Genomic DNA, 14,550 nt, shown 5'->3' with positions numbered 1-14,550 from the left:
TTTTTGCTTTATATTACTATATCGCTATAATATCTAATTTTATCGCCACCGTTACTTTTACACTAATTACAAGTAAACACACCGCCCATCTAAACTCCCTTCTTCTTCATGAATTTGTAAGGATGAAAGCATCAAATTGGCATTTAATATTGGTTGGAACTTGGCAGACAAGAAATTCCAATTTTGATACATCCCTTTCTTGACCCATCCCTTTTTTATTTTCTTTTCTAACTTTTTGCCATAAGAAACATAAATTATCTTGTTTGGTGAAACAAATTTTTGACAATTATGTTTATATGATTATGTCATATGGTAATCTGTCATTTTATTAAGCATCAAATTTCATGCCTCCTCATGAATTAAATATTGCAATTTTTTTTTTGTTTTAAAATAACTAGCCTATCACTTTTAAGTGTTAAAAAAAACTATAGTTTATTGTGAAATAATATATTTATTTTATTCTCATTTTATCATTTGTTTTAATAGTCGAGTAAAAATCTATTCAAATCAATTTAATTAATTTAATCAATAGTTTTTAATCAAATAGATTCAAGCAAGTCGATTGTAATGATTAAATTGGTTAAGATAATTTATGTGGATTGATTATAAATTTTTATAACTGAATTTATCGATTTAATCAACTTTTAATGTATATATATATATATTTTTAAAATATATTTATAATATCTAAAATTTTAACTAAATATCAAAATTCAATTCAAGCTTGTTTAATCGGTTTGATCCATGGATGCTAAGTCAATTTAATTATGCCAATTAAAACAAAATTAATTTGTTAATAAATTTAAATTTTACCATAAACTTAAGCAAGCTAACACTTTGAGCTATCCAAACATGGCATTAACGAAATCAATATAAAAATTTAAAATGAACAAAAAAAATAATCTCAAAATCAATAAAAGGACTTCTTCTATGATAAATTTTCAAATGCTTTGAAAATCAAAGATGGCGTTTGACAAAAAGGTGAGACATCATATGATAAAATATATTTATAAAATTTCTTAAATTTAAGTCAATGTCATAAAAGCTAAAGGCATATCTAGTGGCAAAAGTGCTCATGAACATCATTACTCTCTCTTTTTTTTATGTCCATCATTTATGTTCGAGGTGTACAAATGTCTTTCTCAATAATATTGTTTTTAAGGTTTAAATTTAAATTCTTTCACGAGTGCAGTGTGTCTTACCATTACATCCAATTACTTATCGGTAAAGATAATTGTTTGTAATATTAAGCATTAAATTACTTTTCTTTGAAATTTATATTGGCCAATAAGCAAAATATGGCTTTGAAAAAAGGGGATTTTTTTTAAAGGGTAAAGAAGAAGAAATGACTTTGGAAAAAGGGTTTCTTTTTAAAGGATAAAAAAAAGAGAAGAAATGGCTTTGAAAAAAAGGGCTTTTTCTTAAGCTAAGAGACTTCGAAAAAAGGATTATAAATTATTTTTAAGTGAAGTTTACTTTCTTTGTGCCTTAAAAGTTAAAACTAGACATTTCTTTCTTTTAGAAAATGCTAAAGTAAAGGAGAAAAAGAAGAGGGAAAAAAAAAAGTAAAAAGAAAGAAGCTTTATAAAAGAGTAGTGGGTATCAAAATATTCTCAACTTGTGGTTTAAAAGTAGATTTTAAAATATAATAATATTAATAAAAGAATATTTCTTTTTCATTTTTAATACTTAAATTACAAATAATAGTTGAATGAGTTTTAGCTCAATTAGTATGGGTATTGTTACTCCAATGCAGGAGGACGTGGATTCGAGTGCGCTAAAATGCATTATCCTCCTATTTATGAGTTGAGGAGGGGCTATGGATAATTCTAAACATTGTATCAAAAAGAGTATATATATATGATCAAAACCTATAATAAGATAAAAAAAAAACTCAAACACACTAACTGAATCAACCTATATACAAAAAACAGATTTTAAAAAAAAATTGAACAATGAACTAAACTCAAATAATTTTTTTCTCTCTTTTTTCAATTGTATTTAAGTTCATTCTTATTTTTCTTTTAATTTAAAAACAATACTTAGGGGCGAGGCAACAGTCTTGACCCCGATGATAAATCAATTATACAATTCCTTCAATTTTAATAAAATAACAAATTAATATAATGATAAAATTACATTTTAATATTAAAAAATTATTATTCATTTATGATCTTTTAAAATAACTTTTCAGTTTCATCTTGTTCTTTTTCATCATATCAAACACATCCTCAATGCAATAACCAATGTATTTTTCAATAACATACATTCTAATGTTATAATTAAAATTATAGACAATAATTATAACTATTATAAAAAAGCATAATAGGATTGATAATCAGAATGTATTAATATAAAGTATGATAAGGCTTAAAACTATAAAAAAAAATTGAAATCAAACCTATTTATAATTTACATAGGATAGAACGTAACTGGAATATATAATTTTTTAGGTTAAAAAGGGATAAACTTAATGTTCACAAAGTACTAATAATATTATCGAATTAGCACCATTTTACGTTGATATATTGCATACACAAATAATTATATTAATCAAATTTGAAAATAAATGCATGTATCAATTCCTTTAAATGTATATAGTTGAATGAAAATTAAAATTTCATGTATACATTTAAACTATAATCAAAGTTTCATGTGTATAATTGTACCAAATCAAAGCTAATATATAAAATTGCACATTGAACCAAAATCTATGTATAAATTTGATAATTATCTCTATTATATTTAATGCAAAATATTAATTGCATCATAAATAATTTAGATAAAAAACAAAAAAGTAGGTAATTAAATAATAAAAGCTTGTTGGGATTGTCGAGCCCTTTTCTCTTTGAGAAATTCATCTTGCTCTGAAGTATTGAGATTAAAGTGCTTTGACTAGGTTTGGAAGTGGTAGTGACATAAAAACATAATTAAAAAAAATAACTCGGAAACTATTGATCCTGTAATAATGGCGTTTCCGACAATTTCTCTCAACAAAGATGGGAACGATGAAGGGTGTAAGACTGATGATGTAGATGCGGACATGATAATGGCGGTAGATTTGGATCAAGACCCACCGTTATCCTAAAAGGATAAACTGATTGGGAGAAATCCTAATGACCAGGGGCAAAAGAAAGTTTCTACAACCTTTGAGGAAGATGATGAATTTGCTTTTGAGGAAGGGGATATTTTGAAATCTTTGGTCGTGGAACTTACACCTGTTTCGGGTATGGGAGTGGCACCTCAACAGATTCTTTTTCTATGAAGTTTCAGGGGCCTCGACGTGTTCGGCTTTTCTTATGACTTGTGTTCAAGCAACGCTTTCTAACTAATGTGGAAAAGGTATTGAGAGGCATTGGGCAAAATAGCTCTTGTTCGTTGTGTCAACATGGGGCTGATGATTTAATCCATGTCCTTAGGGCTATTCAATTGCTAAAGAAGTATGGCTAAACGTGGTACCTATTAATATACAAACCATGGTTTTTTTTTTCTAGTAACCTCTTTGAGTGGATGGAAACCAATTTGTATTCTTCAACATGGTTGTCTAATGTGGGGGTTTTCTAGTCCAGTCTTTTCAGTTTACTCACTTGACGCGTATGAAAAAATAAAAATCTCTTTATCTTTCAAGGATTATCTTGGAATTCTTTGAGATATTAATCTGACTGAATTAACTTCAACCTTAGTTAGAATGATCCATATGATTTTACAAACCATGAAGCAATGGGAGATCAATTATATTCCTAGAGAGATAAATCAAGTTGCAGATAGACTAGTCAAAATGGCTTCAGATAGAAACTCAACTTTGCAAGTGTTTGAAAAGGTTCAAAAGGAGCTAGTAGCGTTTCTTGAAACTGCTAGAACTACATATCATTCGATTATGTTAGATTAATATAGTTTGATTTTTGGAATTTAAAATAAATGCATATTATTTTTCAAGAATAGGCCATAAGGTATTTGTAGAAAGCAAAAGGGATATCTCTTCTTATATAATTAATTATTTGACCTTTAAACACTACCAATCACATGTTAAATGATACCATAATTAAAGTATTGGATAAGGATTTAGATTATAATTGAAGTAAGAAATCCAAAATCCACTTTTAAAAAATTATAATGATGACAAAAATGGTTGGTTTGGCTTACACCATTTTTGGATTAAATTAATAACTTCAATAAAATATTCAATAATTTTAGCAATTAATTAAATTTCTAGGAAGTAGTAAACAAAATTTTCACATGTACATATATGCCTTACTTCCCAAGTTCAAAATCTCACTATAATAATATTGTTTAAATCGTAAAATTGATTTACTTGTCAATTACTTCAAAACGATTGAATCGAGTTAAAAATCGATTGAATCGATAGTTGAATTAAATGAATCGATTTTTTATTTTTTAATATTTAAATTTTTAAAATATAATTTTTTAATTATTTATTTAATTAAATTAAACAAATTTGTCAAATCCCTTGAATAAAAAATTAATGACCGAACTGATTAAATTAATTTAATTATTTATGTGATTTTAAAAACCTTGACAATTTAACTCAAAATCTTTTTTATTTTATTTAAAAATCTAATTCAACCCGACTTTAATTTAATCAAAACCCAATATAATTATGTCTATCGGATATCGAAAGTTGAATCCCATATTCAAATTGTGGGATTAAATTACAATAATTACATACCAGTGGTGTGTACATGTGATAACGATTAATTCTTATTAATAATATATGAATATTATTTTTTTTTAAAAATATAATGATCTAAAGATAATTTTTTTTAAAAAGCATGGGAAAAATAAAAATAAAAATAAATAGGTGATGACGTGTCGGATAACGACAAGGGGGACGTTAGTCAATCAATGCTCAGATTTTCGAAACGCGTGTCACGTTTCGTATTATCAGTCTCGCTCGTGTTAATCAGTTTCGGAATATTCTTTTTCTTTAATTATTGGAATTAATTTTTGGGTTTTCTTTTTGCATTTCAATTTTAAAATTTGAAAAATAATTATTACATATAAAATTTATACAATTAAATCATATATAAAAAAATTATTACATAAAACAAAAATCTAGCACTTTTAAATAAAAATTAATTAATATATTCACTAATCCTTTATTAAGTGCTTAATCTCCATATTTTGTTTAAACGGTGTTTAGGTTCAACCAATCAAAATGCTACACGTAGGCAAAAATTACAGCGTAGCAACCACGCTAACGCGTCATTTCATATAAATAAATTTCTTTCTTTCAGTTTCAATTAATTTGCTTCAAAGCCTTTTTTTCTTTTTATTTTTCCTCTCAGCGGAAAACAAAAGAATGTTCACTCTTCTGGGAAATTAGTATTTATTGTTACTCTTTTTTGTAATTGTTCCTTAGATCTGAGAAAATGGCGATGACGACGTTTTATTGGTGTTACCGGTGTAATCGGGTTGTTCGGCTTTTGAATCCAGATACCGTTAGTTGCCCCGATTGCTATAGTGGGTTCATTGAAGAGATCGATTATCAAAATGAAGCGGCGCGTGCGTTTACACCCGCGGCTGTTTACGCTAATCCTAGTCCTGGAACCGCTGTTCTCCGCCGTGGACGTCGTAGTGGTGGGAATCGGTCTCCTTTTAACCCTGTTATTGTCTTGCGCGGTGGAACGGCGACGCCTTCGCCTTCTGGGGGAGATTCGAGTGTTGAACAGAACGGGAGGGGGTTTGAGCTTTATTATGACGATGGATCCGGGTCGGGTCTGAGGCCGTTACCGCCGACTATGTCGGAGTTTCTGTTGGGTTCTGGGTTTGAGCGGTTAATTGATCAGTTATCGCAGATGGAGATTCAGAACGCGGGGCGGAACGAGCAACCGCCGGCGTCGAAAGCGGCAGTGGAAGCAATGCCAACGGTGGAAATAAACGAAACCCATATTGACGACGAACTGTGTTGCGCCGTCTGTAAGGAGCAATTCGAGTTGGGAACCAAAGTTCGTAACATGCCTTGCGATCATCTCTACCATTCAAACTGCATACTCCCCTGGCTTCAATTACGGAACTCCTGCCCCGTCTGCCGCCATGAATTACCTGCAGCCACCGTAGACGGCGATGAAGGAGCAGAAACCGATCGTGTGTATTCAAATTTAGATGAGACTCCGGTGGGGTTGACTGTTTGGAGATTACCTGGTGGAGGGTTCGCCGTGGGCAGGTTTCAAGGAATCAGAGGTGATGGGGAGAATAGAGGTCTCCCAATGGTTTACACGGAGGTTGACGGTGGTTTTAGCGGCGGTGGGCTTCCACGAAGAGTTTCATGGGCTAGCCGAGGTCAAAGAGGAAGGCAAAGAGGAGGGGTTTTCAGAAGATTTTTGGGTAATCTTTTTGGGTGTTTTAGTGGTTCTAATTCTAGATTGATTTCAAGGTAATTTAAAACCCTAGATTATGAACATCTCAACTCATTTGTAAATATTGAGGTAAAAATTGAAATGGGGTTATCTCAATTCACCATATTTTTGCCAAGAACACAATATTTTTACGTTTCAACCAATATCAAATTTACTTTTAGGTTCCTCTTCTTTTCTGTCTTTGATTCATTTTCTACAAGAAATCTAGCATAATTTTTTGTTTTTCTCATATGAATGGATTGCATTTCTTTGTGGGATTTACATAAAACCAATGACTTGTTTTGTTGACATAATTGAATCAATGAACTTGAATGTTTGAATGAGAAAATTAAAATTGAGTTTGATAGTTCATTGATGATGCAAATAGAAGAAAAAAAGCAATAAGCACTACTTTTGTTGTCCAACAACCAAACAATTCTTGGACTATATGTGATTTAAAATGAGCAAACAAATGGTCTTGTTGGGTGGGTTTGAAATTTTAGAACAAGTTTGATCACTCTTTAAAATTTTGTACCATGAAATTGACTAATGATATTCTTGGATTCACATCAATCTTACAGTCCAAGTCTATGATAGCTTTTGATCTAAGGTGAGTTTTAATGCATCATCTAGAATTCTTGGTTCTAAATCGAAATTGAAAATCTTAATTGAGTTGTTATCATATTTATTTTTCTTGATATAATATTTTAAATTATTCATAGTTCTTCTCTAATATATAAATAAGAGGATAAAATGCTTCATCGCAATGAATTCAATCTATACTTAATTTGATTTAAATCCAAACTAGTTAGAATTCAAATCCGCTAACAAAAAATAATACACCCGAAACGATTCAATCTTGAAATAACCTAAATTCTAGATGTCACAAATTCTAAATTTAACCCAAAGCAACATGTATCCACAACAATCAAAACTCAGAATAATTTGAATTCAAAATGTCCCAGATCCAAAATTAGTCCAACCCTAAATTGACAAAATTCAAATTGATTTGATACAAAATTAATTCAATTTGCTCAATCAAATCTAATATCATTTTAAAAACATAAATTAATCTGAAAATGATTCAAACCCGTCATGGTGACGCGATTTGTAAGTGATTTGAATACAATCCGATTCATTTGATTTAAATTTGGGGTATCCCATAACTTCATTATGTAAAAGATGGAATAAGCAAGTGGTTGAGGAGATATTTGGCCAAAACAATTGGGAACTATGGTGAATTATTGAATCATTTGCAAGGAGATGAAAGGGGTATTGCAAAGATGTTTAAAGATTATGAGGGCGACCAAATAATGAATGAGGGTCACATATAGTCCAATGTCTCCCCCTCAAGGCTTAACTGTAATGGCAGAGCATAAATTGATTCTATATCTATTATTGCACTCCTTTTCTTTCTACATTTATGACAAGTTGGACATTACAGTCAAAAAGGAAACATTTCATTAAAAAGCATGAAAGCTTCAATTATTGCACATGGACAAGATGTACATGTACCTATAGCTTTTGTTTGTTTTAGCCTATTTCTTCTCCCTCCAGAATGAGTAGGTTTAATGAATTCCGAATAATTTATAAATAAAGTTTTGATTTAGTCCTTTTTGGATGGTGAGGTGTTTAGCTTTCATTTTTTTTAACGTTACAGTATTATTATAATATCTAATCTCATCATCATCGCTATTTTTACATAACAGCAGGTAAACGCACCGTCCATCCAAAGGGGCTCTTAATGACAATGATTAGATTCTTGTTTTTCTTTTAATTTAAGGTTTAAGTCTTATCATGTGTGGTTTTTCTTTCTTAAAATTTATGGAGTCCAATCATGTGTCGTTCTTATTTAGATTTAGGTCTAATTATGAATTCCATCCCTATATTTTACGAAAATTGAGAATTTGGTCCTTTTTTACTTTAATTTATCAGAATTTGATCTCATACATTATGAAAAATTTTGTTAATTAGTTATTGTTAAAATATTATTATTCAATATTTAACTTCCCTATTTTTATAAAGTAAAAAGACTAAATTTTTAATTACGTTATAATTACAATCGCGAAAAAAATAAAAGAAATTTAAAAATATTTCAAGAAAGATAGGTTGAAATATTCCATGCAAAAAAAAATCTGTTTTTTATTAAAGGTTAATATTTAATATATTAAAATTTTTTAAAATTTTACAAACAATTTTAAAAATTTATCACGTATTTCCTTTTAAAAAAAATTATTTTATAATATCCATTGAGTATATCAAATATCCTTCTTTGTATTGATTCAAAAAAGGTAAAAATGGATAACATCATTGCTGATTGTAGAATTTTGAAATCTACACCATAGACTTGAAAATAGAATTAAAGTACCAAAAGTTTGTTTTTCCCTTTTAATATAATGTTATATGCTTTATGATATTTCGGTTCATATACGATTGACAGATTTCGGGTTTTGACTTTTGAGTATTTAAATTTGTGACATAGATTTTCGAATCTCATCATGTGTAGTTATCTTGTATAGGTTTTTGTTTAATTGATCAACTTTCATCTAGATTGAAACAATTCTTATTCCCGTCTGTGTTACAATAGTTTAATTCTATTCTGTAATTACTCGAGCAGTTCAATTATGTAATAACAATTTAATAATTGCGTTACTCGAATATATATTTATATTTATACTTTGATTGTATTTTACTTATAATACTTTAAACGAAAATTAAATAACAATTTTATATTATAAAAAATTAAATTACATACACTTCTAACTATAAAGTTGAAATTGCTTAGATATTTAATGGAGAAATATCTAAATCACTTGGACACTTCTTAAAAACTTTTTTTTTTCCAACCTAACATGCAATAATATGAACCAAAATATCCATAACTATGTGGGTATTTGGCAGCTGTCACCCACCAAGGATAATAAAATTATTCAAGGTGAATTATTAATTAATTATTTTTTTTAATTTTTAATAATGAAAAATATCAATAAATTATAAATTTCAAATTTTGAGTTTTTATTTTTAAGGTAATGGTAAGAATTTCCAAAATGTAACCATAGCAAAGTTAGTAAAATTGAAGTTTCGAGACCTGATATTATTCAAGTATCGATATGTAAATATTACATGCGAGTTCTTTTAAAATTATATTCGAGACTTTCAGAAGTTGATCGGTGGTTAAATTGATCATACAATTAATTTAGTCGATTTGTTCGGTTTGACTAAATAAATCATAAAAAATTATTAAAAAACAGAAAAGAAATATTAGTTCAATCAGTTTATATCGGTTCGTTGATCAATCGATTTAACTCCTCTCTAATTAAGCTGATATCTCGATTGGTTTTTAATTCAACCAATTGATCCGATCTGATTCAAACAACATTAATTATTTTTTTTTGTTTGTTTAAACTTAACTTTTTGGTCATAAATTTGCAATAAATAATTAGACAGCTGTCACCCACCAAGGATAATAAAATTATTCAAGGTGAATTATTAATTAATTATTTTTTTTAATTTTTAATAATGAAAAATATCAATAAATTATAAATTTCAAATTTTGAGTTTTTATTTTTAAGGTAATGGTAAGAATTTCCAAAATGTAACCATAGCAAAGTTAGTAAAATTGAAGTTTCGAGACCTGATATTATTCAAGTATCGATATGTAAATATTACATGCGAGTTCTTTTAAAATTATATTCGAGACTTTCAGAAGTTGATCGGTGGTTAAATTGATCATACAATTAATTTAGTCGATTTGTTCGGTTTGACTAAATAAATCATAAAAAATTATTAAAAAACAGAAAAGAAATATTAGTTCAATCAGTTTATATCGGTTCGTTGATCAATCGATTTAACTCCTCTCTAATTAAGCTGATATCTCGATTGGTTTTTAATTCAACCAATTGATCCGATCTGATTCAAACAACATTAATTATTTTTTTTTGTTTGTTTAAACTTAACTTTTTGGTCATAAATTTGCAATAAATAATTAGACTGATCTTACAAAAACTTTGTTGCTTATCCTTCTGTTGTTTATTGATAACCTTTTTGGATTAGTTGTTAATTGCAAATAGAAGGGGGGGAACCCTCACTATGGCCCAAAAGTAATGGGTTTTTATTAGACCATATTTCTCCAAAAATAATCCAAATTGAAAGAAACCCATTCATGCATATCCAAAAGAAATATCATGATCAAACTCTTACCATCTTTTTTCATTGTCAAACTTAAGTCTCTTCATATTTTATCTTTTGAAGGAAGAAAAAAAACCATGAATAGATGTACATTTTTTTTATTCATGATTAATATAACACAATAATGCAATGTTAATAATAGACATTTAACATTGCATTTCATTTCCAAATAATCCCCATTATTATTATTCTCATGTTCTTCTCTACAAGGGAAGTGCTTCCCATTTTTGCATTTCAACAAAGATGTGACAACTAAATGATTCTCTTGCCTTTTGGCAATGTCTTGTCTTTCTCAATTGTTTCTTTTTTGAAATTTGGTTCACACAAATTTTGGTTTCTTTCACTTCAATCATTTTCTCAAATGGTATGGAATGAAAGATTATTGCTTCAAGTTGGGTCACTTTGTAACTTCAATTCTTTTAGAATAAAGGATAGTTAAGATGTGGGGTAAGTGAATGAAGATGAAATCAACTAAAAATCACAATAAACAGTGAAAACTTGAAAAATTAGCCATCCACTTGGGGAATGAATGTAAAAATAAGGAATGCACTTTTTCATACCCATTTTGATGTCAATAATTACATATATAGTTCATGTATGTAATAGCATCAAATTTTTTTTTTAAATCTGAATTTTTGGGTTAATTGGAAATATAGGTTTGATCATTGGGCCTTGATTAGAAATGTGGAATGTAAACCAAAACTAGAACCAAAGTGTGCAGACCCAGTAATTACTCCTTTCTTCTCTATATATAAACGGAAAAGGCCAAAATATTTTCTTTCCATGCAAAGCTAATTTTGCAAACTATATATAGCTTATACCTAACAAGCTATATTGTGGGTCTAAATTTGATCGAGGCATATGAATGGATGAACACATGGTTTAGTTTAGTTTAGTTCGTGCAAGTGATAAATATATAGGTTTGATAGGTTTGATTATGAACGTCAACCCTCCATTTCAAGAGAATTGAGAAGTAGGCCTTCAATTTATTAGAATTTGGTCCTTGTATCTTACGAAAACTGATAAATTAGTTTAGGTAACGCTGTTAAACATTATTGTTAACTTGAAAATTAATAATTCAACAATTTATATGCAACAAATTAGAAAAAAAAATCATAAATTTAATTTCATTTTTATCAACAATTAAACTAATTTCTCGATTTTCGTAGAATATAAAGATTAAATTATAACAAATTAAAGTAAAAAATACTTTTAATTTTTATAAAATAAAGGGGACTGACATTCACAATTAGACCCTCTTTTTAATAATATGGTAAAAAAAAATTCAAAGCTTTTATCTATGTTTAATCCCCTCTCAAAGCAATCATAACGTATATGTATGATAATGATCGATGTCCCTTAACCCAAAAAGTAAAATAATGTTAAGCAAAAGTCTAAATATGATTAAGAGGTGAATTATAATTCAATCTCTAACGTCCATCTTTAATAATTTGAAATTTTCATCCAAAAAATATTTATGCATGTTATACATTATAACGATAAGAATTAAATCGGATATATATATTTTTTAATATTAATCTCATTATAGATTTTTATCATATTTATTTTTTTATATAATGTCTAAAATTACTCATAGTCCTTTTCTAACTCTTAAATAGGAGGATAATGCATTTCAGCGCACTTAAACCCATGTTCTCATATATAGACAACAATACCGATATTAATCGAGTTAAGACTAAATCAACAAATGTGACATATTAATATTATTTAATTGTATATATCATATTTATTGTAGTATTTTTATATTCAACACATAACGTGTTGATATAATGTTTTCATATATTATATTTAAGATTGTTAGGCTAATAATAATAATAATAGAGCTTCAAGACAATTTTCTAGGTCAACTAATTAAGACAAAAGCAAGAGAATAACCAATCGAAAATGTGAAAAATAAATGCCAATGGAGCAACGACATGCTTCAAACTGACGTGGGAAGATTTGATTGAAAATAGTCACTCAAAGATTATGACATATTTTTATTGTATTTTTAAAAAAAATTAAAATTCTCAATTGAATCTTAGTTTGATTAGTATAGACATTATTGTTAATACAGGAGGACATGAATTCAAATACACTGAAGCACGTTATCCTCCTATTTTGAGCTGAGGAGGGACTACGCATAATTCTAGATATTATGTAAAAAATAACAAATACGATCAGAACTTATAATGAAACTATTAAAAAATAAAATAAAATTTAGTTATTATCAATGAATAGTGAAAGGGATTACAATTTGCCAGCAACTATGCAAACAATTTAATATAATGTTGATTTTTTTTTTTAAAATTATATAGAAGAATATAGATGTAGAAATTAAAAGGCTTTAGTGTTGTTGTTTTCCTTATCAATTAGATTTGCTAACAACTTCATTAAATAAGAAACAAAAGATTGTGGGGTCTTAATTTGATAGAATGCTAAAGAATCAAATTCTAATCATACTTTTGCATGAACCTTACCTTCTACCCTTTTTTCTTGTTGACTTCGATTATGAAAGCATACCCAATTGTTTTGTTTGACTTCTTCTCCTTTCCCCATTTTTTTAAAGCAAAACATTGTAATATATAATTGCATGCAAGGATTTGAAAGCATTAATTTTGTTAAAGTTTTTCTTAAATTAGGTTACCTATACTATTAATTACTAAATTCTAGAAAGTTTTCGTTTTAGCCATTTAACTAAAAAGATTACAATTTGGTCCTGAACTATTCAAAAGTTTTTATTTAAGTTACTGAGTTGTTAAAATCGGTGCTATATGGCTTTTTTTGTTTGCATTGTCTACACCAATTGAAAGCTCTTTTCTTTTCCTTTTTCTTCTACATTTTAGTTTTTATGAAATAACTTTGGATGTCACAAATCTGTGAACCAAAATTCAAGTATCTTTTTTTCTCTGATCTCAGACACTAGCCATTAGTTCGACTTGAATCTAAGGTATGCTCTTCTACTCGTCAACAAATACTGATCTACTGTACCAATCGTCGAATCGTTGCTTAAAGTTTTTATGGTTATGTAAATGAAATCTTTTATATGAAATTGGAAAAAAGAATTCACGACATTTTTTATACAGTAAATGTTAACTCCGTTACAATTTGGACTTATTTGATACTTTTTACTAATATAGAGACTAAATTGACCCATTTAATAACAAATGGACTAATTTGATCCAAACCCTATAATACAAACACCTCTTAAGTACTTTAACACTTTTTATCTAATAATTAGATGCATGATATATATTATTTCTATGTGAGTATGTCACGGGCTGCAGATCAATTGTATCTCATTCATAGTTATTGAATATATTTGAGAGCATTTACTCAAACATTTTGTGTGTATTACTTTCTTGTGGTTTTTCTTGTTCGATTTGAGCTCCTTTTGCCTTTTGAGTTTGCTTCCGCTTTATTTCAGCACCTTAGAGAATTTTTGAGAGAATTATTATCTTTCGAGAGTTAGGTTCACTTAAGTAGATTTAAAACAAAGAAATCGTCTAAGGCTACATGGTTTGCTAGACTTAAGTTTTAGCCTCGTGTCACGTGCATAAATGTTACATATATATAATTTTGGGTTAATTGCTCAAAACTTCCTTGAATTATGGTTTAGATATTAAATTGATCTTTAAACCTTAAAAATGTTCTAATTAAATCCTCAAAGTATCAAAATTATATCATTCAGGGCCTTTTATCAGCTTACAGTCAACTTATGCATTAAATGCCAACTCGGTTTAGACATTGAGTATACTTAAATACATGAATCAAATTTTGAATATGCGTATACCTATTACATGAATAACTTGGATATGGCATCTTAGAAAACCACAAGTAGTGTCGTTAAATTCAAGAGGTTGTCTCATTTTTTTTTCAACCTATCAAATCCAAATTGTTCATGTGATAGGTGCAAACGTATTTAAAATTTGATCTATGTGTTTTAAAAACATCCCACATTAGATCTGAGTTAACATTTAATGCTTAAGCTGATGACTAGTTTGAT

At 28.3% G+C, this 14,550-nt stretch overlaps 1 protein-coding gene across 1 annotated transcript; it reads left to right on the top strand.

The window, feature by feature from the left end:
- Positions 1-5,203: 5,203 nt before the first annotated feature.
- On the top strand, positions 5,204-6,548 carry LOC107944991 (probable E3 ubiquitin-protein ligase RHC2A). Its single transcript, XM_016878801.2, has one exon. It carries the CDS (start codon positions 5,391-5,393, stop codon positions 6,396-6,398), a length of 1,008 nt encoding a protein of 335 aa, XP_016734290.2. The 5' UTR covers positions 5,204-5,390; the 3' UTR covers positions 6,399-6,548.
- Positions 6,549-14,550: the final 8,002 nt, after the last annotated feature.

This window comes from Gossypium hirsutum, chromosome A10 (assembly GCF_007990345.1).
Source record: "Gossypium hirsutum isolate 1008001.06 chromosome A10, Gossypium_hirsutum_v2.1, whole genome shotgun sequence".
NCBI classification, from domain to species: Eukaryota; Viridiplantae; Streptophyta; class Magnoliopsida; order Malvales; family Malvaceae; genus Gossypium; species Gossypium hirsutum.
This window is presented reverse-complemented; position numbering and strand designations above follow the sequence as displayed.